Raw genomic sequence first — 25843 nt, forward strand, 5'->3', positions numbered from 1 at the left:
TGCCGAAAGAACACATGAGGTCTCTGCCCATTAGATTAATGGGACAGCAAGAGGACAGCATAAAGGAATGTTTTACTGTGATGTCTGGTTCAGGGTCAGTTGAGTCAGTGTGTGTACTGGTCATAGGTGCCGTAAATCTCTCTACAATAGTCATCCCTGAAGCTCCTTGTGAGAAAACCTGTTTTCCACTAAGTTTCTGACCTGGAAAATACTTCTGTTGTATTACAGAATGTGTAGCCCCCGAATCAACCAAAAACAATAAAAGTTTCCCTTGAATTTGCACCATAGTGGTGGGCATATTTTCAAATGATTTTCCTGAAAACTTTGCATATGTGTGTTTAAGTGAAAGCTTTTGTTGTGTTCTCAATTGCTCTGTGATGTCCACGAGAGCTTGTTGTTGCTCCGGTGTGTGAGTGTGAGTGTGAGTGTGCAGGGAGTTAGTGCAGAAAGCGTTTCTTCATTGCAGGCTGCGGTGTGTGTGTGTTTTACTTCCCTTATCATGTGAGGCCTCAGCGTGGTTGCCGTCTCCCCCTCACATGCAGCCTCCTCCCCCTCCGCCTCACGTCAATCGGATTGTGCGTTGCCACCCCTTCCTCGTCTGGCCAGTCCACGCCCCCATCCTCTACGAGGTGCATTTTGTGGACATTCTCTGTGCCAATGTCCCTGTTCGCCACAGCGGAAACACGTATCATAGTCATTGGGTGGAGACAGCTGTGATCCCTCCTGGTTCCGGAGGAGCGTCCCCTCGTCATATCCCGACCACGCCCCCTGAATCCGCCCCGTTGGTTGGGATCCCGTGGGCGGTCGTTTCTGGCAAGTTGAGTGACAGCTTGGAGCATAGTCAGTTGGGCGAGTTCAATCTGACGTGAGCGCCTTTTCCCCTCGTGGTCAGTTCTCTCTATGTCCATGGATTGCGCATGCGCAGCATGTTTCTTTACATCCGCGAGTCGCGAGTCTTCCATTCCAGCAACAGAGCGCTGCACATTCATTTTTATGTCGGGCAATAGTCCATTCATGAAAGCATTCTTCAGGTGTGATTCCCACGTCCCCAGAGCGTCTCCTAACACGGCGGGTTGTGGAATGCCACTGTTAAGATTAAACACTGTGAGAAGTCTTTGGTAGTAATCATGGACGGACTCACCCGCTGCCTGCTTGGTATTGTTGATGGGAGTCATATCCACTTTGTCAGGGAACAAAGTCTTTATGCCGTCGTTCAAAGCCGTGAGTGCGTCTCTGTATGGCTTATTTTGATTTGAACTCCATTCAACGTCTGCCGCACTGGTGTCTCCTGCAACCAGCTGGTTGAGCTTCTGGTAGTGAGTCGGACCCACGTGACTCATTAAAACACGTCGCATTTCAGCAAAGTTGGGCAGGAATTGCTTACAGAAGTCCATGAATGCTTCAGCAAACAGTCTTCCCGAGTGCTGTATCGGCGGGAGATGAGCCATTGCAGCTCTAATGTCCGTATCAGTCCAAGGAAAACAAGTATGGGACCTGAGTGTCCTGGTACTTGAATCATTGGGGTTTGGAGCACAGATTTTGCATCCGGGGGAACTCCCTCTGGGTCGAAAGAGGGGGAAAAAACATCTGATGTAGATGGTTGCTCTGCAATCAGTTTGTTGATGGCAGAAGTGTCCCCTCCGGTTGCTCCTGGAGAGCGAGTGGGGAGAGCAGCCTGTCTCTTTTCCTCCTCTTCGCCGAGGAGTCGTTCCTGTGCTGCTTTCACTGCCGCTTCCTTTTCCTCCCTCTGCCGGGTGTAGTGAACTTTTTGAGCTTGTGACCATGCAGACGAAGGTTGCTGGTTCGTAGATGAAGCAGGGTACGGTGGTGGGCATGTGTTGAGGAGAGGGCCGCCAGCCCCTGTGAGACTCGGATACACGGGAGAAGAAGCACATCGGTCATTTTGTTCAATAACATTTGGATCTGTTTTTTCAACCAATGTGGTTTTTGCGCATGTCAATTCTTTAGCCATTTGTTTCCTTTCTCTACATCCACATTCATCCTCCCACCATTTTAACCATTTACTTTGTTTCTCAATGTCCTCCAAGTCTTTGCCTTTTATCACCCTCTGAGATTTTATACCCTTCTCTTTTCCCTCTAAGCCTGTTCGTAACATGTTCAGTTTTATTCTACTGAAAGAACCATTTGCAGGGAACCCAAAATCTTTTGACCACTCGGGCAAAAACTCTAGAGATTGATCTCCATATTTCCTTCTCATCAGATCCACAATGGGTCCCTCCGGAGAACCCATTTCCTTTTTACCTTTACCGTGTATACCACCCATCTTTCAGGCGTGGTGAAGTATACTTTTTATTACTTAAAATATAGTCGTCACTATAAGTCTTGATTTTCTTTTACGTAGGAAAAATACGAGTTAAAACCCAACCAGAACTATTGGTTAATAAATATAGGTCAAGGGCGCAAATATCTGTTTTCAGACTTCTGTCCGAAAACCCCGATATTGTTCCTGTCTTCCTGTTAGGTCAAGGGCTGGGATTTTGCGATTTCAGTGAACTCTCAAAATCCCTCCTGTCTTCCCCTTCGGTCAAGGGTCACAATTGTCAATTGCCCCTGTCTTCCCCTTTGGTCAAGGGTCACAATTATGCGTTTTCAGAGTGTTAGTCTGAATACAATCGTAATACGCAAATTGCTCCCTGTCTTCCCCTTTTTGGTCAAGGGTCACAATTATGCAATTTTCAGATAGTTAGTCTGAATACAATCGTAAATGCGCACATTGCTCCCTGTCTTCCTCAGTAAAAAGTTGGATGCTGATGAACCGGAAATACTGTACAATTACTCTTATAATTTTATACACATTTTTCAAATAACCGGATAAAAAGACAAGTTATCATCATTAGAAGCCCAATCAAATAACCGAAATTGGGATTTTCTAAGAAGAGAGAGAAAAAATCCTAAAGTACTAAATACCCGTCTTTGTAATCTGTTACCACCCGTTATAATTCAGGAAGCCCCGTTTGAAAATCAGAATATCAACTTCTTACCCGATTCGTGCGAAAATCTTCCTCATCGGATCGTGTTGAAGCCAATCAGGTCTCTTTTGGTCGCCGGTCCCCTCTCTCTGAGTGTGATGAGGAATAGGGCAGAATCACGTTTGGTGGATCCTGAAGGGGCCCCTTCCCGGACGTCCTCGGAGTCCCGACGGAGCTTCAAACGATCCCACTTCTGACACCAAATTGTGGTGGAAGATTTTGCACAGACAATCGTTAAGTAAGAATCAAAGGCTCTGAGTCAAGTATGTCTTTTCTCCGTTTATTTCCTTGCAAGGGAAAAAGGGTCACAACAGCTACGTGGTCAGTAGACTGTCAAGAACCTCCTTTTTTTCCCAACACATCGAGGCAGTTCTTATACCTAAACTTAGATATCGGTGGCGTCAACAGAAACCGTTAACCATCTTGTTGAGTATCTACAGCCAGGGTACGGGGAACATCTTATCCATGTGAGACACGTCAGTTCTTTGACCGTGTCCTTGCTCTCCCAACATGCTAAAACAAAGGTGGTCATAGACATAACAAACACTTTGTTCAATCTCTACAGCTATGACGCTGGAAACATCTAATCCAAGTGGGAGACATCAGTTCTTATGTCAGGGCCTTTGTGACCTAAGCACTTGCAACTAATAAACTGGTTATACAAATGAAGCATTTAAAAGGGTCACATATCATTTTCCCATTACAGCTACCAATATGCTAGCCTAGGGTTCATACAGGCAACAAAGAAACATTCGCGAATGCTATATCCACACCAGTCAGCTCCGAGGCCAGGCCTCATACACTAATGTACATACCCACTCAGCGCATAAAAGTAATTGTTTGCGAAATTACGGATACAAGGACTACTTTTCCCCAACCACTATATGCTAGCCCCTCATCCCCTCACACACGCGACACAACATGCTAACTTTACTAACCTCCACACAAAATGTCTAAAAGAAGCAAATACCAGAATTATTTAAAAACAAAAATACATTTCCCTCGTCTTCGGTCCTGCAACGGATAGATGGCAACAACCCCCTTTCAATATCAACCTTCCAGCGAGTCAAGCGTTATATTGGCCCAGGTTGATAAAACAGTCCAATTCAAAGTGGTTAGCGCACACTAACAGATATTTGCCAACTCTTGCAGGAAAATTGCCTTCATATATGAAATCAATCCATTTCAATCTTGTGTCTTCTTGCGTGAGTCACATGAAGGCATTTGTGCTGATCTTTGCAGCAGACCACTGAGCATCTTGGTTGTCGACGTTGATTCATGCTGCTAGCTAGCTTGTCAAAGTGTTTCCAAGGCTTGCAAGAAAAAAGTGGCGCCAGGTCACCGAACAGTCTTTAAACTGGGTGGGTCGAGTGGTGGTAGGGGGTGGTCCAAGGCCATGTAGGCAGACTCCCTACATGGGCGTGCTTCAAAATCTACGTAGACGTTGGTGTTGATCCCATTGGACGCACTCAAGCATATCGTTTCTGACACCACAACAAGCCACGTGAGCTGTTTTTTTCCAGCGTTTTTGTGTTGGCAGACATGCCAGATACCCAAATTAATGTATAGAAGCACTAAAAGTGGAATTCTCATAATATGGCCTTAAGAATTTAATTTTGATTCAAAATGTATTAACCGACAATGTATGTTTTGTATACCATTTTCTCCGGAGGTCATGTGCCGTGTTTTCCGCACAATAAGGCGCATAAGATACTGCAATCTATCAGCGAAAATCACTGTGAAACTTGGAGAGGGCAAATCTGGTTGATGCGCGCGTAAATCAAACATCCGCAAGCGAGCAAAAGTCCGTCTCGCAAGCGAGCGAATACCTCGCGCGAGACGGACTTTTGCTTGTGAACTTCGTTGCTCGCGAGGACCATCTCTGCTCGCGCTCGGAATAGGTGGAGACGGCGCTTTCAGGGTCCGATTGATACTGCGAGATGCGTCCACTCCCGCCGCCCCCCTCGCCATCCACGACTTAAATCTTCGGCTGCTCTCCAGCCACGCCGCCTACCAAGGGCTCCTTTTAGAATAACTTATTTCCCAGTTAAGATGGTTCAGCTACTGTAGAGAAAAGGGCACCGTCTCTCACTCTTTAATCTCATTAAATGCTCGGCAAGAACGACAGCTTTGTTTCTCAGACGCACCCTGAAACAAGCTCCATATCTCACGGGCTTGAGCGCCGTTCAGCATCTCACCGTCGTAGACGAGCTTTGGCGTGTTTGGCAGAGCGCCGTGTACAACCAGTATGGATCAACCGATTAACCAATCTGTTAGTTTAAATTGTTTGTGCTTCATCAATTAATGTTTCACATAACTAATGTGCCGCATCATACATATTTTTATATTAATTTAAAACTTTTCAAAATTGAAAATTAAAACTTTTTATTTATTGTAAATGACCTCTCGCGGCCCACCTGCAGTACCTTCGCGGCCCACACTTTGGGAATCGCTGCCATAGACCATTGTATCCTGTTGCAGAGACTAGAACATTTAATTGGTATCAAAAGGAACTGCACTCCGCTGGTTTAAATCCTAATTATCGGATCGATCCCAGTTTGTGCTTGTAAACGGTGAATCCTCAGACCACCAATGTTGGTCAGAGTCCCACAAGGTTCTGTACTTGGACCAATTTTATTTACCCTCTATATGCTTCCTTTGGGCGATCTGATCAGGAAACTCTGCATAAACTTCCATTGTTATGCAGACGATACTCAACTGTATCTGTCGATCAAACCAGAAGAGACAAACTAGCTAGTTAGACTTCAAGAATCTCTTGGAGACATCAAAACTTGGATGACTGGCAACTTCCTGATGCTAACCTCAGGGGAAAAAAAACAGAAGTTAGACGCAAACATCGTCTTTACTTCAGGTAGGGGTTCGGTACACGGGTAGTCAAACAGAGAAGGCGGATCAATCCAAATCGGCAGGCAAAGGTTGATGGGGGGACAGAAATGGGTCAAAACACGGGAAGGCACACTCGGGAGAATTGCTGGTAAGCTCATTGGAACAAAGAGACAAACTGGCACAGAACAAGCCGTTGGCACAGACTAAATACACAGAGGAACGAGACAGAGATGCTCACAAGTCTCAAGTCTCTTGTGGTTATAATAAGTGTTGCCACACGTACAGCGACCCATCCAGGCTGCTTAGAACTCTGCACAGTTATATATATATATATATATATATATATATAAGGAATTCAAAGCATGTAATAGGTTATTATGACTGCTTTATCTATTAACACTAAAGAAGTCAAAATAATACTGTATGCTATAGTATACAGTATCAGCTTTGATTTTGGTATATAATCAGTGTAAACAGACTATTGCAACATGACAGAAACACTAAGAATCCTTTACTTTTAATTTAATATCTGTATTTTACCTTGTAGCCTGAACATACAGAACAGTACAGACCAAAAATTGAGGTTCTGAAGAAAAATAACTCCCTTGTCTGTCGATGATGAACTCACAACACTAAAATTAACACTCTTATTTAGTGCGAAACATCACAGTGTAGCTAAATGCAAAACACTATTGCAACCAAACACACTACAGTGCACTTCTTTATGATCAAAGAAAATCCTTTAATTATTTGCAACTGACAAACTTGACAAAAATGTTTAGAAATAATCAAAAAAAATCCAAAAGGATGAGATCAGAACCTTCTCTTTTAACAGTATTAGCCACAAAACATTTCTGGCTTCTAGGTGTCCTTCAGTGGCCCATGAACTAGAAAAGTCTTAAGCAACAAAACTGCATTTTAAAAAGATCAAGCTTGACAATGTCTTTGTACTAAGTCTGGCTCGGTGAGGCCGCATTATAAGGCCTCCATGACTAAACACCCTTTCCACTGGCGCACTGGTGGCAGGAACTGCAAGCAGTTTCATAGACACATGATAAAGCCTTGGGAAGACCTTTTTGATTGAGTAGAGGTGTGGCAGATATCATTTGTGGAAAAGTGACTGCAAAGACCTGCTTTCATCAATGGGATAATTTCTCTCTAGTGACTGTGTGGACAGAGGTCTAGTCATGTTGGTCACAGTGGGACATTTGACCAACTTGCGTCATTGTTTTCAAGCCTACTCTGCTGATATGGAGGAGAAATCTGGTTAGGCACATTTGCCTACCATGACTTTTGGAGTCAGGTTTGAACACCGGTCTGAAAAATTTCGATAAAACTGGGCAAAAATCTCTCCAGAGGAAGCACTAGAGACATTTTTTCATACCCAAATGCGCAACCAAGAATATTTGTCTTACTTCTGATGAGTACACCAAAATTGAAGTTTTTGAATATGTTAAAGTGTGTTTAAAGCAGAGAAATAATAAGAATAATTCTTCTAAACAAATCAGGGGGTCTCAAACTGACACATGGCGCTCACCGGGGCCGAACCGTTCTTCACGGGCATCCCCTCGTCAACCGTAATGATTGCTCCTCAAATGAGTGAGACCTCTGCAATAGGGTTTCAGTCGGCTCAGGCCCTATTTAAGATGACCTAACATTTGTCTGCGTGCACTCAAACCGCAATCACCACCGGTTGACATGGTGGTTAGTTGCAGCAGTCACATACTTAAATATGATTTTTGAGTCAATCTTAAAAACAACATTAAATAGCGTGGACTGTTTTTGGGGTAAAGGGCATTTTTACCCAAAAGGTGCATTTTGGCCAGTGGAAATTCATGGGTTGTTCAAGCTCGTATTGTGACAGTTTGTCGAGATGCGTTTGGTTTTGTTTATTTTATGTGGGGTACCAGCCAGGTCGCTCTCCTGACATCAAAGATACCTGCGTCGGAAACTAAGGTTAAGTTGTATTTTTATTTTCAGGATCTCAGTCCAAAACCACACAAGCGCGTACCTATAAAATGTACACCCTCAACCCATTAAACAGTCACAAGAATAAATCCAACAAAGCACAACACACAGTCTAAGATTCAGTTTAAATGTTCATATATTTACACAAAAAGGTAAGTCAAGCAGAACAAAGGAAATGTATTGTCCACCTTCCAAAAGAAGAGAGCAATCCACACAAAAGAAGGATCCGCCTGAGGTTCTTTTCATAGTTAATCACTTCCAGGAACAGAAAACAAAGAATGTTATGGACTTACAAGGTGATGTCAGTCGGGGCCAGTAGTCGGTGAGTCCGGTCCGGGTTGTATCAGGGGTTGGGCGCCGCTGTCAGTGGGGATTTCACGCGTACTTGTTTAAGGGGTTAAACGACCTTAACTTGCAACTGAATGTAGCTCCGCCGACTCCGCACTCCTGCTCCCCTCCATCACACTCCACTGAGCCCCCAACAGCAGGAAGTGCTTCGGCCAGGTAAAGGGGCGGGTCCACCGCACCAAAACAGCTGATTAGAAGCTGGTGGTCAGTGTGCTTTCCCAGCCTCTACCGGATACCTTTGTTTTCGAAATAGATGCAACAACTGATTGTTTCAACATTTCTCAATTTAACTGAACGAATCAAATAATACAATAAAGTTGAGGTACTATTATGATCTGATCAGCTAGGTAAGGCTAAAAAAAATGACATTTTATTTAGTTTACAAGTTTATTTAAAGGCCCCGGGATGCATTAGACACGTGGTTATACTGTGTGGCCCTTTCTCCTCCGAACTTAACTAAAACATTTTGAACATTTCTTAGAAGCATGCTGTCTATAAACTGTATGTTGACGCATTGTTGAGCTTATTCTACACCACAGATACGTGGTTCCCTTTGATTACCCCACGCAGCGTTGTGCCCGTACGGTTCCTAGTGGAGGTAAACGGTAGTATTCTCCCGGTCGGGACACGTGATATGGAAGTTAATGCGGAGTTTGTTGTTTCTTCGGGGCTCTGGGGGGAAGGAGGCTGTTGCATAAAGCTTGAGAAGTTTACGACGAAAACTTTCTGAAATAGTTTGGCTTCAACTTCGAAATAAAAGACAATTCGAAAAACTTGATACATTCTGCTACAACGGGCACATTTGACGCATTGAGGGAAATTCGACCAGGGATATGTGATATATATGTATAAATAAAAAATGTCACTGTCAAATATTAGAGGGTTCTTCTATTATTTGTAACCGATCCGACTGCTTTGCACAAGAAATACCACAAAGGCTAAATCTTTATGAAAAATAATCTAATCTGATTTGCTTGAACCCGTTAGTCTCTAGGGTAGTGTGGTTTGGATCGTGTGGGGGGATTCTTTTGGCATCGGATACAAAAATGAATTCGTTATTTGGTCAAAGAAACCTGGTGTTAAATGGCTTTAGCGCGATGTACTTTATTCTGACAAGCCTAAGCGGAAGTAGATCCTTCACACCACGGACACCTCGAGCAGCTCCCAGACCGTATGACCGCCGTTACAGCACGTACGTCGCCTCAGTTGAAGACCTAAGCAGAACTTTATTGTTATCAGAGCTTACAACGAGCGAGTGGTGACGGGAATGGCGCTATGATGTCCTCCACACGGACAGACACCCGTCGGAGCCGCGGAGTTTCCTGTCGCCACACTGGGAAAACACTCGGAACTTAGCAGGCAAGTGGTGGCAGGAGCGAGCCTCCCTTTGTGTCCACACGTCTTCACTCCACTTCTCTCCTCGTCTCTCGAGGAAGTGAAACTACACTTTTTATGCTCCGCTCGAGTGAGGAAACGGCGGGGTGCGAGTCCCGCGGGACAACCTGCCGCGTCCCAACGCGGGGACACACGTCCCGCTTCTGGAGGTTCGGTAGTGAAGGCACTGATTTAACATTATTCTGCCAGAACACGTGAATAATCAAACTAGACCGCTGCCAGATCCATTAAACGTCAGTTTAGTGTGTTAAGTAGATATATTTGGCGTTTACGGTCTTAAAGTCATCTAACACACTTTGTGGTGATTTAGTAATTGCACAACTTGTCCACATCGCAGTGTGTGATGTCCCACCGCGCTGAACTCTTCTGCACGTCAGAAGCTGGTCGACCCATATCTCTAGACTCTCCAGCCTGGAAGGCAGCGATTGGTCTGATAACTACATCCGTTACGGAGTCTCGCATTTCCGGTTTCATAGAAAAATGGGTGGACGCTCGCAAGGAGGCGTGATAAGGACGCGCAAGGGTCTCTGAAACGCAGAAGCATAAACTCTGCTTAAGGACGCGGACGGCCTCTGATCCTTGGAGGAAGATCTCGGTCGAGGGGAACAAAGTTGTGGAGGGAAAAGCAGCAGTCAAAGTCCATGATAAATAAATAAACCAACGACTTCCACACACGAGGACTCCTCAGGGCCTGTTCCTCGCACCAGGCTAGCTGATGTTTTCAGGATGAGATGACGTAGATCAGGCTTTTCGGTTCCCTGAAGAGTTGAGATGATTATTCTCATTGGATGATGATCATCATGAAGCCTCCTGCCAGCAGACACATTTAAAGAAACGTAATCTGATTGATTGGAGTGACGAGGCACCGGGGGCGCTGTCACTTTAAGTTTATTTGCCGTTCTACTGTAAAAATCCTGGTTTCGGTGATCGACTCTTCCGCCTTTTAATGTAAGACGATTATCCTGATGATTGACATCTGGTTCAAACCAACGAGACGGTTTGAGCGCCGATCCGCCTTCGAGGAACCGAGATAGTCTGATGTCAATCATCTCGGTAATTTGAGCTGGATAATCGGACATTTGATGGACTTGGTAGAACCACGTACGAGGAACAGGGCCCACGAGGTGAATCGCTTTGCAACGCACGCAAGACTTTAGACCCAGGAAGTGAAACGAGTGCGTCGACACGACGTAAAGACGCAGACGCGTGGACTTCAAAATAAGAGCAGTTCCGGTGAACGTGATGGAACACATCAAATTCATTCAAAAACATATTGACAACAAATTGATACAATACATGATTCAAAATCCCGTTCATGAGCCAACTTCTGTAGCATTTCAGATTAGATTTGAAAGGAAATGGTCAACAGTTCCATAACTATTTTACTTCAGAGGTGATGAAGTCAGTTCATATACGTCACAAGCATAGTGCCTAGTATATAGTGTAGTGTATATAAGTAATGTGCGGCCTGGCTTAACTGTGTTTTTCAAAGTGGAGGCTGGCTTGACCGCCGTCCTGCAGCCGTGTTTCTAGCTGCTGGCTGAAGCCTCACAGATCGGTGTGGTGTGTCTGTTGTGTGCGTGGTAATTGGATCGCTGTTCAGTCAAGTTGCTACCAGGTATTTGCAGGGTTCACTGACACTAAAATGTAACTAATATCAGCCCCTCTCACCATAGCATCCCTCTCTGCACTGCAAGTACAAGTTCAACGCCCTGGATGTTCAATCTCCTCAGAAATCTGCTAATGTGCTTAGAGCTCAGTTGTCTACCTCGAACCGAGTCACGGGACAGGAATTCCTGAAGGGAGGTTTGGTCCGGCAGCCCGGTTGGATGTGGGACCCTCTCTTTGCTCATCTAGGGTAGCCTGGTTCTTCCAGCAACATATGTAGGCTTCATACGCATTCAATTATAAAACCACACGTACATCCATATATACAGAACTAGATCCAAAATGATCAATTTAGTTTCCAAATATTTAGGACTACGGCTGCAACAACGAATCGATGAAATCGATAAAATTTGATTATTGAAAGCGCTGGCAATGAATTTTATTATCTATTCGTTGTGTCACGCGATTATTACGTCGCTCGACGACCTGCGGAGATGCGCGCAGACAAAGAAAATAAAAGAGCTGAGCCGACGTAGAGCAGCCAGCAGCATTGTGAGTCACATGACGTCTGTCCTGCGAGCACATGACAGGGAGCACCGCGTTGTCCCGTTTCAGTGAGAACGAGGAGCCTCCTGTCATCCAGCTGATCAAGCTAGCGTTAGCTCGCTAATGACAGCGGTGAAGGAGTTAGCAAGACTGAAGCCTAGTTTATGCTTCTGCGTTTTCAGAGCGACGCAGACGCAAGGGACACGCAAGGGGGTCTGACGCTTTTCTTGCGTCCTTGTGTGTCAGACATTTTTCTAGGCTTGCGTAGCTTTCGACGCAATCGACACCAGGCTGCGATCGGTCCGCTAACTACGTCCTTTACGGAGTCTCACATTTCCGCTTTCATGGCCCGATACGGCCATTATTAAAACGAAGGATGTTTACGAGAGAACGGATCAGATTTAAGAGCTTTTGTCTGAAGAAATGTGTAAATATGAGCGCTTATACAAGCCGTCATTGGCGGGTTGTAGAAGCGGGTTGGAGTCTATGATAAATAAATAAATAAATAAACAAATAGACGTGACACGTCACTCCGCCTGTTGTTGTGGAGGTGAATCGCTCTGCAACACACGCAGGACTTTACAAGCAGGAAGTGAAACCAGTGCGTCGACGCGACGTAAAGCGTAAAGACGCAGACGGCGGCCTTAAATTATCTGATTTGTATTTTTATTTTTTTATAAATTATTATGTTCAAGGAGCAACTTGTACTTTCTGAAGTATTTTAGCTTTTTAATGCTGTTTTTTTTATCCAATTCATCGATTAATCGAAGAAATAATTGACCGATTAATTGATTATCACAATAATCGTTGCAGCCCTATTTAGGACCTTGTCTATGGAGACCTTTTAGCTGACCCATTACGTGTGGTATGTATTCATGTATTTGAGGTTTTGGGAAGCGGAGGCAAACAGGCAGTACATCGGTTGTGTATCTTGTTATGTGGAGAGTTGGACTAGATATTGAAACACAGAGGGGTCACCACGGTTACAGAGAGGCGTTGTAAGAACATTTTGCTGACGAGCTATTGAACCGGGATCTCTAAATCTGAATATCTTGCATTGCATGGATGCCCTGTAAGAATGAGATATTCTACAATACATTTGATTGAGGACTTTATTGCATAATGGAAATAAAACTTTAAGCATTATTTGCAATTATGTGTGATTAAAAAAATGAAAATTTGAAACCAGGTCATTCCACATAAATGCACATTTTTTAAACGAGATTCAGGACGATTTGAAGACCGAATGACATTGCTAGTTTATCGGTTTTGTTGCAAGCTGTAACTTGCTGTCTTTTATGTGGAAATTATTTGACATTCTGAACGTTCAATATTGCTTACACTTGAGCACACACGGCTTTAATATGCACAGGAAATAGTCACTATGATTGAAGGGTTTAGTGGGGCTGCACGGTACGGCCAAAACTCCATATCCCGCTATTAAGAAAGGTTCTGACCCTACTGGTGTTTCAAGTAAACACATTAATTCATTGACCCCGAAAAGGACCCGGCTACCCGAACAGCTGTTTGCCGCTCGCCAGCCAACTCGCTGCAACTGGCTAGTTAGCGCGTTAGCTTGTTGTGGCTGCTAGCGTTGCCACCAGAAGCTCGACAGACTTTGCTATAAATCGTTTTCAGATCCAAGTCGGATTTTCCAAAACCTAAAACCCTCCAAACAGACTCGGCTCCTCTGTTGGGCACAAGTTGTGTTGGTGCCTCTCTGGTCTCTCCAGTGTTTCCATGTAGCAACAGTTACTTGTTGTTGTGAGCTTTACCCAGCATGCAGTTCGGCCGGGTCATATTTATAAGTGTACAATTATTGCTGTTACAAATTGTTTGTGTCACAAGCTGTTGTGTTGTTGTGTTTTTACCCCGTTAAGGAGTGTTTGTTGTTGTTGTTGTTGTTATACCCATGACTCAATCTCAACACGCGTAAGACAAATGGCTCCGGCCGCTGGGCGCTCATCCATGGCTTGTTAAAATAAAGAGCACCGTCAGTTATATGAGCGGTGCTAGCAAGCGGTCATTAAAATCTGAAAACGGTGGAAATAAAAGTGTGTTTATGGCTGTCAAAATTCAAGAGCGCAAATCAGGTTGATGCGTGCGCGTAAATCAAATCGTGGGAGCAAACTGTCAGCGTCGCGCGGCATATTTGCTCGCAAAGAACAACAACAGCGAGCGTGTGGAAAGCAGCAGAGATTCGCCTTGCGAGGAAGTTCACGTTTGGCGAGCGAGCAAATATCTCTCGTGTTTGTCTCGCGTGCCGGCTGTTGTGAGTCACATGACACGTTACTAAAGACCAAAATGAGTGACTGACTGATGAGTGAGTGACTCAAGGCGCTGAAAGTGTGTCAATGGCGAGATATGCAAAGTCGACGTCACGGGAGCATCACGTTGTCCCGTTTAATAACAGCAGTAAAGCAGTTTGCAGGACTAAGACTCCTTTTTATTTACGCGCCTCTTTTGGAAATTTTCAATCTGTATTTTGTGCTCTATCCCACTTCAGTTACCGTTGACAAATATATTTGTGTGTGTTGTACTTGTTAATGCTGTCATATACGGTAGTCTAGTGTGCTTGCGCACATACTGTGTGTGATACGGTAGTTGATGTTACGCCTGTGAAGGGAGACACACGGTGATCCATTAAACCAGCGCGGCTAACGAAGGAGCCTCTAATGCATTTATTTACTAATGTCAATCTCATAGCACTTGGTTGGTTTTTAGCTGTATACATTTACTTGCACTACAATGATTTTAATGAATAATGAATGAATGAAATTTTTGCCATGTGAATTTACAGTTTTGTTTTAGAATAAAGGGTTGGAAATTAAAGCTTTATAATGCTGTTTAAAAAAAAAATCAGATTCATTGATTAACCAATGAATCGATTATCAAAATGATCATTGGTTAGGGTTAGGATCATTAGTTGCAGCCCTAATTGCAAACTAAACCATGCATATGCGTGTTATTAAAAGTTAGCACAAGTATCCAGCACGAGCTAACACTTGACCAGAGCACAGTTTCTACTCGCGGTTGTAAGTGGCATTTGGCTGGTGGCTTAGCTCATCTCAGATCCTCCTGCCGTGTCTGCATTGTGGAATCAGGCATTGCCTTGCTGCTGTCTCTCAACACACAGCCACTTACAAGAGTTCCCTTTGGCTTTCTAGATGCTCCACTGTTGTCGGGCCTTAGGTGTGGGCTTTTCTACAGACAACAGAACCCGATCGTACCGAACTCTTGACTGTTCACAATTATTTGCTGAGAGCGTCTGGGAGGTTTATGTTGCTTATAATGATGGTGGTTGTAATAATGACAAGCACACAACACAGGCGTGATTCATTTTCCCATTTCCCCATTTCGTCTCTTTGGTTCTTAGCATCTGAGTGTGGAGGAGAAATTAAACTGTTGCTGTACATACACGAACGTCAGTAAGAAAACATGGTGGCCTTACGTTTATTTTTCTCCATCGCCCGAATGCCACAGGCCTCAGCTGCACACTGTACACGTGTGTGATCCTTAGGGGACCTTTTCTCTCAAAGGCACTTGGTAATGGAGCATTGCTGTCCTTTACCCACCCAGTCACATGATCCCATGTTCATGCAAACAGCATGAGGCCTTCTAAGTGAAGCTCATCAGATATCTGTATAAAAGCTTGCTAACATTTATCACCTCTTCACAGCTGGCCAATAACTGCACAAAGCGGAAATGATAATAATCAGCCGTAATTTGTTATCAAAGTCAATTTTCAACAGGAAAGTATTGAGACCGCTGAATGCACCCCGGGTCAGGTGGGAGTGGAGGTCAATGGGTTCAAACAACAGCCATCTTTCAGCCACATGAAATAGACAATAGACAAAAGTAACTTTTTTGGTCTCTAGTATTGGAACAGAAGCTCTGATTACATATTCTGGCACCAACGGGAGCTCCGTCCTCAATCTAAAGGTGGAGCTCCACAAATGAGTACAATGAAGGGAGATGTGCTTTTCCAAAGGAAACAGAGACACAGTCTTTTGAAATGAGTAACCCGACCCTTTTGGCTCTCGCGTTGCGTATTATCAACCTTTTATATTATTAACGTCACACACACTGTCACAACAGACCCGTATCAGGGGAACGTGGATGGATGCCGCTGTTTTCCCCACTAACATGTGTCTTTCTAAGAAGGGAGATGTCAGAGATGTTAGCATGCCTTGGCACAGCTGGCTGACATCAGTAACCAGATCCATCACAACATCTGGCTCAGGCTCACACGTGTGTATGCGTGCAATGAGTCTAAAGCTCTGTGGGACGCAGTGAGCTGCTTTGGGAACCTCATGAAGATGGGACCTCCAGCGTTTCTAACTGACGTGTTGGTGGAATATTGGTGTGTCATCATCCTCAGGGTAAAAAGATCTTCTTTCTGTGGTGTGCCCCCCCCGGTACCAGTTGACCACAGACCATCAACTATTGATAATGCTCCTGTTTATATACATTTTCTGGTTGACGTAAAAGAGAGTTTCTAACTCTCCTGTCTTCTGTAAATCTGTAAATGGGGCACATTTCATTTCCTTTTGCTGGCATGTCAAGCTCCAATGTCCTCTTTTTGTCCACAGACATTTCAGCAGACAGAGGGGGCACCATGTCCACCAGCACCATGACCCAACCCCCCAGGCAGGAGAGGAAGGGCAGCTTCTTCAAGGTACCTCCTACCCCCATTAGGTACCATGAAGGGCAGGCGTATTACAAAGTGACGCTAGCCTCACTGTTTCCCTGCAGCCTGCGATGACTCCTGCCTGCCCCAAAGCCTGCAGGAAGACATTCCATCACATGTCACTTATCCAAAGCCACTTACAATACGTGCATTTCAACCATAAGGACACAAGAAACGTTTCATCAAATGAGGCGATTTACAACTGGCTACAGATGAATGGTAAATGGACTGTACTTGTGTAGCGCTTCTCTAGTCTTCTGACCACTCAAAGCGCTTTAACACTACACGACATCATGACAGATAAGACTTGTTAGTGTTTTTGGTCGAGGTAGAGTCTGAAGATGTAAAGGCTCTCTGCGGACCAAAGGGTCAGTCAGGCCGGGAATGTCGCTTCTCGCAGCAGAACAGCTGTTTATACTGTATTGTACAAATGAAGTGGCTGGAATCTTACCGTACATCGCGACAGTATACCAATGAGGGCTGAAATTAAGGGTGATTTCATTAGTTCGAGTTGGTTTTTATTTTATTGCAGGGGACAGTTGAACTGGTGGAATTTCCTGCACGGTGCCGTCTAAAAATACGCCTCAGTCTTCTAAAAGCTGCCGTACATTTCCCTCCAAACCGCCAGTACGTTCTCCCTTTCCTTCCCCGGTGAATCTGCGCAGTAGCTCGGGCATCTGTTTTGAAGATCAACCTAAAAGAAGTGATGCAGCAGCGGGCCAGCAGTCCGAATGGTGTCTGAGCCACTACGGCGTACCACCTAGCTTCTGCATTTCTATTCTCCAGATGTCTGCTTGGCTGGGTGTTTGTGTTCTTGGGTCCCTCAGTTAAAACACTCATGGTTTTCGCTTTTTTTTCTCTTTTTATATTTGTATTGTCATTTTTCTCAGCAAAATGTTAAGTAAATGGGATTTTGCATCTGCATCTGATTCATGCCAATGACTGAAGAATGTAATTTTGAATGTCTGATGCAGAATACTGTCGGGGACTTAAGTCCGGAGAGGCTTGCTTCATGTTTGCCTGTAACAGATCCACTGATTTCCTTAGAAACTGGCATTGCCCCACACGGATCATTCAGAAACTAAAGCAATGCAGTGTCACACTTATAATAATAACTCTTCTGTATTCCTATGAAACAAAAGCTATGACGTGTTTCTCTCGTTAATCAACATGGGAATGAAAACCCACAGGCTGTCTTTGTTTTAGGGAAGTTGTTGCTTAATGATCGCAGTCGGCGCTGACCTGACAAATGGGTTTCCTGTAGGAAAAGTCACCCAAAGTCTGAGAGTTCAGACCATATTCTCTGAATGTTTATTGTTCTATTAATTAGAACAACAACATTATCATAAATTTGTTTGGATCGCCACTCCTCAATGATGGTGACCGTTGATATTTATTCCCACTGCCCGACTTTTCACAGAATGACGTGATTTAACTGTATCTTAACTAATACAATTTAAAAATAGTCCTCCTCTTCACCACATGCAGGGACCACATGAGAGCTTGAGTGGGTGCAAAGACACAAGGAGCATTGAACGTGGGGAGGAAGCACTGACCAAATGGTCCATACGTGGCGGTTCATTCACTAACGGGCTCTTAGGGATTCTCTCCTGCCAGCGCTTCTCTTCAGTAAAAGGGAAGCGGTAAGGCCGGGGCCGAGAGTCTCGTAGACGCACGCACACGCCTTTCTGTTTCTTAGTCTGAAGTGATATCTGATCTGCTCTTGTTCCCGGTGTCTTCTTGTAGTTGATTGACTCGTTTGCCTGTGAAATCGTCACACTGAAGAAGGAAATGGGGAAAAAGAAAGTGGCTGAAGAAGATCACGTGACTGATCCACTCCTTGGGTGAGCACAGTGCCTGCACACTTTTCTGCTCCTTGAAGGCGTGTGAACGCATGTACACATGTCCAAGCCATGTAGCCATGTGATGGTAACTGCAGTGCTGTTCTGCATGGCCACCAGCAGAGAGCGCTGTTTAAAAGCCTTTAGGATCCTTCCGGGAGCCCTTGTTTAGTGCCTGTGTGCTCGGACACATGTGGTAGATGGTCCTGCCGTCGGTAATAAGCAAATGTAGGTACTTCCATCGGACTGGAGGAAATAATTACACCACTACTAGTGAAGTTATTTGTTTTACACAGAAAACATTGATTAGTATTCAAAGTAATCTGTTTGCATTACTCATGCACAGCTGATTTTGGTGTGACGTCAGGCTGAGGCTGATCAGCTGATTGAGTCAATCCGTCATTCATCATCACTATAAAATCCGTCCCTCCTGAAGACAGAAGTCCCCTCATTCTTACGTGGACAGCTGTGTGCTCGGGTATTCTATGTTTGACTTTGGTTTTCAGACTGGGAGAAGAGGTGGGCGGTCTCTTCTACCAGGCGTCCCCTTGCACCGGGATCAGAGCGGGGCTGGTCGGAGCCAGAGACTCGGGCTACGACTCCCTCCGTCGGCGGCTCAGTGTTCTGGACCGACTGGTGCAGACCCACGGCGTGTGGCTGCAGCTGGGCCTCAGCCACCAGGACGCCACGCGTGTTCTGCAGAGCCGACCCGACGGGGTAAAGCTTAAACCAGACTCACGCAGTCAGGACCAGACCAGAACCCCAACACGTCCTCCGTGTAATAAGAAACCATACACCACCAACCACATCCGACACCGTGATGGCTACCATCAATTCATCTTAAGCATAAAAGGGTCTCAAATGACTCAAATGAGCACTTTCCTGTCTCTGCATAGCATTTATTTCTCTCAAACTGAAAATCTTCCTGCCTTTAGGAATCCAGACAAAGACTATGCATATTTGTTTTTCACCTCAAGAGCCACAGCTCTGACTTTCCCCACATATTCTGCCTCATCAGGACTTTGTGGTTTGACTGACAGTGCAGACCTGTGATCACATGGTAACACTAATATTGCTCAAAACCTGATTGGTGCGTGGAAGCACATGAAGTACTTCTTTAGAACAGAAGAAGTGCACATAATGTCTCAGAATACACAGAGATGATGTTGGTGTTTTGGTAAACACTGCAGCGTGAGCACACTCCCACCAGTGGACAAAGAGCGTGCGTTGGAAAATGTGAACATTGTTGTGACGTTTCTCTCTGGCCTACAGACATTCTTGGTGAGGAAGTCAACCAGCCTGCAAAAGAAAGTCATATCTGTACGCATGAACAAAGACTCTGCGGTTCCCGTCAAGGACTTCCCTGTGAAGGAGAGCCAGTACTGTAAGTGGCGCTTGTTATTTTCCCTCTCAAGTGCATGAAGCTGCCGAACAGGTTTAGTCCTCCTCTTCTGGCAACAAACGTACATGGCAGAACTATGTGTGCGTTCACCTCTCTGGTTTGTGGTGATTGAAGGTATTAATAGAAAATGTCCTCAGCTGGAATTACCTGGCTGCTGTATTACTGTGGCCTGGCTTTGGAACAAATTACTCTTTGCACACACCAAGTGTGACTGCCAACGCCATATGCACAAGCCTATGGACTACAATGAAAACTTAGACAACAAGTGTCTGAAGGATACTTTCAGATCCTGGAAAATAGTCAAGGAACTAAGATGACCAGGGAGATCTTGGTGGAAAGCGCCTGGTGAGCCGTATGTACAGTGCATCCGCAATGTGTTCACAGCGCTTCACTTTTCCCACATTTTGTTATGTTACAGCCTTATTCCAAAATGGATTAAATTTATTATTTTCTTCAACATTCTACACACAACAACCCATAATGACAAAGTGAAAACAGTTTTTTGCTAATTTTTGCAAATCTGTTAAAAATAAAGAACGAAAACATAGCATGTACATAAGTATTCACAGCCTTTGCCGTGACACTCAACATTTAGCTCAGGTGCATCCTGTTTCCACTGATCATCCTTCAGATGTTTCTACAACTTGATTGGAGTCCACCTGTGCTAAATTCAGTTGATTAGACATGATTGAGAAAGGCACACACCTGTCTATATAAAGTATCACAGCTGACAGTGCATATCAGAGCATAAACCAAGCCATGAAGTCCAAGGAATTATCTGTAGACCTCAGAGACAGAATTGTATCGAGGCACAGATCTGGCGAAGGGTACAGAAAGATTTCTGCAGCATTGAAAGTCCCAATGAGCACAGTGGCCTCCATCATCTGGAAATGGAAGAATTTTGGAACCACCAGGACTCTTCCTAGAGTTGTGCCGCCCAGCCAGACTGAGCAATCGGGGGAGAAGGGCCTTAGTCAGGGAGGTGACCAGGAACCCGATGGTCACTCTGACAGAACTCCAGCGTTGTTCTATGAAGAGAGGAGAACCTTCCAGAAGCACAACCATCTCTGCAGCACTCCACAAATCAGGCCTGTTTGGTAGAGAGGCCAGAGGGAAGCCTCTCCTCAGTAAAAAGCACATGACAGCCCGCCTGAAGGACTCTCAGACCATGAGAAACAAAATTCTCTGGTCTGATGAAACAAAGATTGAACTCTTTGGCCTGAATACCAAGCGTCATGTCTGGAAGAAACCAGGCACTGCTCATCACCTGGTCAATACCATCCCTACAGTGAAGCATGGTGGCAGCATCGTGCTGTGGGGATGTTTTTCAGCGGGAGGAACTGGGAGACTAGTCAGGATTGAGGGAAAGATGAATGCAGCAATGTACAGAGACCTCCAAAGCGCTCTGGACCTCAGACTGGGGCGACGGTTCATCTTCCAACAGGACAACGACCCGAAGCACACAGCCAAGACAACAACGGAGTGGCTTGGGGACAACTCTGTGAATGTCCTTGAGTGGCCCAGCCAGAGCCCTGACTTGAGCCCGATTGAACATCTCTGGAGAGATCTGAAAATGGCTGTGCACCGACGCTCCCCATCCAACCTGGTGGAACTTGAGAGGTTCTGCAAAGAAGAATGGCAGAAACTGCCCAGAAATAGGTGTGCCACGCTTGTGGAATCATACCCAAGAAGACTTGAGACTGTAATTGCTGCCAAAGGTGCTTCAACAAAGTATTGAGCAAAGGCTGTGAATACTTATGCACATGTTTTAAAAAAATGTAAAAAACTTTTTAAATAACAATAAATAAATAACTTCTGTAAAAACAAATAACAAAACACTGAGTCAACTGCGCTCTCAACTAATTGGATTTTACCCAAATATAAGATTGGCGGTTAACCACAAGATGGCAGGAAACATCTCACTGTCTAACGTTAGCTGACTAGCTAGTTGAATCGCGTTAGCTAATCAGGGCTAGCTAATGTTCGCTAACTAAATCTTTCCAAAATAAATAATTAATACTTCGTTATCACTCACGGCAGGCGATGGTATGTTGCTCCAGAATTCGCCGGTGCTGGTTGACGACGGCGTTGGCAGCAAGTTCGAGTCCCTCGCCAAAACTGCGGGTGCTTCTCTTGTCGTCTTCCTCCACCCCGAAGCTAATCTTTCACTTTTCGATGGACGGGTGCGTGGATTTTTCTTTTCAGCCTGACGTGGTGCACTCGCAGGTCTGATCAAGAAGTGCTCCCTTTTTTTCTTTAAGACCGTTTGATGATCTGCTCATATGGATGAGTACAGGGTGAGGGTTTCATGACACATGAGAAATACGGGCAAAGGTCTCCATTATTCACTATTCCTGATATTCACTGATATCACACAAATCAAAATGGCCTCATTCCGGTACGGTTTCAAGCATGGTCCCAGGAGACTTTTCTTCAGTTTACTTGTGTTACATATTATTTTGAAACCTTGGGGTTCAGTGCATAAAGAAATGATATTCCACTGGGAATCTGCTAGAGCCGTGGTCCCAAACCTTTTTTACCTCACGGACCGGCTTCATGTCAGACAATATTTCGCGAACCGGTCGAGAAGGTCCGACGGGGGGTGTAGTAGTCGTTGCGGGCGGAAGGCCCGACGGGGGGGGAGGGGAAGTAGTCGCTGGTCGGCGTAACTGCCGTGCACGGTAAAGATAAAAGGACAAGAAAAACGCCTGGTGGGGAATATGTCAGAGTGACAAGCGCACATAATTAGGAGAAAATACGATCAATTTTGAAAATAAAACATTTTTCAGAAAGAAAAAAAGAAAAATTAGCATATATATATATATATTATATATAAATATATAAGCTTTCTGTGGTGCCGCCCGGTGGTTGGGGACCACTGTGCTAGAGGAACACAGTATGCAATCTTTCATTGGCTGCAAGCAGGTGCTTTGTGAAGCGTTCCACACAGTCGTGTTGGTGCTCAGTAACACACGGTGGGTCAGCCTGATGTGAGAGGAGACTTTAGTGGAGAGGGATGCACTTACATCAGAACACACCAAAGATCCTCTATCAACACAGAACAAAACAATGTCTCTCTGGATTCCTTTACAGAATTGTAAAGTCCTTTTCTCTCAGTAAACCCTGTTAAGTGCTTCGTCATCCGGTAATCCATTAAATATCTCGGCTCTGTTGCCCAAACAGTTTCTCTTCTATGCCATCATCGCAACAAGCCTCAATTCTAAGTCTGTTGGAAAGACATTTTCAGAGAAATTGATTGACACTACAGTGTATAACGCATGCATTTCATTTTTGTCAACTTCCTGTGCTTCAAACACGTGGTTCTGTGCTCCTACAGCTTTCTCTCTGGTGGGATCCGGCCTGAGCTTCGCAGACCTCTTTCGTCTGGTGGCTTTCTGCTGCATCAGCAGGTGACTTTTAGAACTTTTCATCATTGTTGTGTTATCTAAATAGTCAGTATTTGGATGTCGTATGTGTACAGACTGTAAAGCCCTCTGAGGCAAATTTGTAATTTGCGATTTTGGGTTCTACAAAATACAATTTCAACATCAGAACTGGAGACAGTTTCTTTCAGTGCAGTCACTTTGTTGGCAATCAGAGGCCGATAAATGCACTGAGGCATTAAATGTTACCTAGCAACATTCATTTAGTAAATGAAGGTCCATTTGGGGTCAGACAGAGCGTACAGCAGGGGAGGCTTGTGGAGGTGTCCAGTTTCACTGAGAGATCATGTCCTTCACAATTCTCTAGGTAGAACTTCCAGCTTTGGTGACGTGGTTTTTCTTGACCGAGGCTTCGGTAAGCTGGTAGAAGAGCTCCAGGGAGGACACCCTTTTTGGAATAACCTGTTGACCAAGCTGTTGTCCTTTTCTCAGGGATGTGTTGCCCTTCACTCTGAAGCTACCAGAAGCCATCTCCTCAGCCACAACGTCTGCTGATCTGGAGGAGGTTGCTAAACTTGGAGCAGGTTTGTTCAAGTTTGAAAACATAAAACATACTTTGTGCTGAGAGTAGTTCATTCTGCTTATGCTATTGCGAAAAAGGAATGACTTATAATGATTGCGTAGGACTGGAAGTCCTGTTGAAACCACTGAAACGACGGTCTGGACATTCGATGTGTAAATCATAACTCCTCCTTCCTCATCACACAAGGGAGAAGAGTGATTTGCTTCATCCCACATCTGCTCGGTGTAAAACTTTAGTTTTCTGTTTTTCTTCCCTGAGACACTGGTAACTCCCCCACCCGCCCCAAAAGATCAGTGCTGCCCAGCTGGACATGGACTCGCGGGGGCTGGGTGCCTCCTCCCAGCTAACCAAGGCGCTTAGACTGGTTATTATCACCAAATCCTGTAGTTTATGCCTTTCCTGCAGACTTTATTTTGTGCTTCTTGTAACTTGTACTGTTTAGAGTTTGGTGGGTTTTGGTGGAGCCGTGCTTCGTATCGTGCCAGGCCTTTGTGTGACTCATCCATCAGTGTGTACTCTGGGAGGACTTTTCTCTGTGTCCTCACACAGTGATTGGACAGGACTCAAGACTATAGTAGTCTTAAAGGATTGCCAGACATACGTTTTCTTTCTGGGTGTCTGTTTTCATTGATAAAAGGGTTCCTGCTCTGACACAATGGTGGATTTTGTGCATAAAGGTGCTGTGAGTGAAAGGCCGCTGTGACGTACATGCGAGACACACCAACGGCTGGTGGAGAAGACAAAAGACCATTGTGCACTGTGACCTATTCACTGTTGTATGCCTCTCCACCTGTAATGACAGAAGCGCTTGGGAGCCACTTTTGAAGGCACATATGTAATTGTTTTCATTTAAATGATCCACCAATAGAGGTCTCTCACTCCGCTTCTCCCGACTTATTTCTTCCAACATTCCCAAAAGAAACCAAACTGTTTTACCCTGGTACATTGGCCAGCTTCGGCTGTATGGCCAATTTATCATAATTGGATTAAAGGGAAATATTGGGTAAGTGTTGACCGCGCTGAGACCTTATTAAGTAGACCAGGTACATTCAATTAAACTTTCCTCGTTTTGTGTAATGCACAGGTGGGTTTAAAGCTAACACAGCAATGTGGCATAAATTATTACATATAAATCACTGCTACCTGAACAACAGAGTGAATTCGTTTCTTTAGTCTTTAACAAAGGGAATCTTCCACTATCTTGAATAAAACCGTCTCTACGATGGCTGCGAGATACAATGAAAGTTCCAGAAGAAGCTGCAAGTGAGGATTATTTATCTGGGGAGGAGAAGGAGGTTTGCCTGCAGCTTCTTTCATGTATTCTTAAAGAAGTCCCTGATCCAAGTATGAACCTCTGCAACCCCAGGAGAGGTTTCCACAGCACAGGGATTGTGAGTTACCGTTTACTTTCTCTGCTGCCGGCTTGGTCTCCTGGAAGTCACAGGTCAGACATCATGTCAGCTAAATTAACAGGCATTTACCAACATAATACAAACTATAGCATCGTCATTACAAGCTGCCGTTAACTTCTCTCAGTCGCATTCCTCTGTGTGTTTGTATGAATCACAAGCTGACATCCTTTCTGCTTGGGTCTACAACTACATAATCAGAGCGCCTCCACAAAATCCCAACATTGGAAAAACACATTGAATCTCTAGTACCGTATCTGATGACATGTTCAACAATCAGAGAAAGTAGAGTAGGCGGGGAATAGGAAACGTGTCAGAGAGAGACTGACCTTCAATCCAGGGCCAGGGAGGGAGGGACAGTGCCCTAGTGTCCCGCCCGCACTCCCCCACTAACGGGTGAGTCATGGCACAGAGCAGAGTGTGACTTTCAGCTCATGGGGACACAGCGGTTGTGCTAATGCTATCGGAGCGGGAGGCTTTGAGCTTTGGGATCGCAGTGAGTATTGTTGCTGTTGTGTGTCTGCTGTTCCTCGTGCACTGTGTGTCTGTCTGGTACAGCTTGGACCAGAGGTTCAACAGATCGTAGTGTTACAGTAGGAAACCCTCCCAAAGCTACTGCGTTTGTTGACAGGGTGAACGTTCCGGTCTGCAGTGACTTTGCACGAGGCAGCATTTAGTAGTTTGTAATTGTAGGACTTGTATTGCGTCATTGGGAGTGGATGAGTGAACTTTGCATTTAAATGAATCATCTTCGGGCCCTGATCCTTCCCGTTGGAGTCAAACATTGCTTATATAGTCCTATGAATGTTTCTATGTGGTGTCAATAGACAATA

The 25843-nt window shown here is 44.8% G+C and overlaps 1 protein-coding gene and 1 long non-coding RNA gene across 4 annotated transcripts in view; both read left to right on the forward strand.

The window, feature by feature from the left end:
- LOC144409474 (uncharacterized) overlaps positions 1 to 25843 on the forward strand; it is a 169704-nt gene that overhangs the window by 13777 nt on the left and 130084 nt on the right. The window lies entirely within an intron of this gene.
- Positions 9275 to 25843, forward strand: part of rin2a (Ras and Rab interactor 2a) — a 28842-nt gene continuing 12273 nt past the window's right edge. The window contains exons 1-7 of one of the 3 annotated variants that reach the window (XM_040178802.2): positions 9275 to 9512; positions 16295 to 16380; positions 18139 to 18236; positions 18740 to 18950; positions 19506 to 19617; positions 22973 to 23045; positions 23511 to 23602. In XM_040178802.2, coding sequence (XP_040034736.1) covers positions 16321 to 16380; positions 18139 to 18236; positions 18740 to 18950; positions 19506 to 19617; positions 22973 to 23045; positions 23511 to 23602 — 646 coding nt within the window. In that variant the 5' untranslated portion in view covers positions 9275 to 9512; positions 16295 to 16320. Of the gene's footprint in view, positions 9513 to 16294; positions 16381 to 16484; positions 16612 to 18138; positions 18237 to 18739; positions 18951 to 19505; positions 19618 to 22972; positions 23046 to 23510; positions 23603 to 25843 lie in introns of those variants that run through there. The other 2 variants (XM_040178803.2, XM_078104509.1) reach the window with 2 other exon arrangements.

The sequence above is a fragment of the Gasterosteus aculeatus genome, chromosome 6 (genome assembly GCF_964276395.1).
Source record: "Gasterosteus aculeatus chromosome 6, fGasAcu3.hap1.1, whole genome shotgun sequence".
Taxonomy (NCBI): Eukaryota; Metazoa; Chordata; class Actinopteri; order Perciformes; family Gasterosteidae; genus Gasterosteus; species Gasterosteus aculeatus.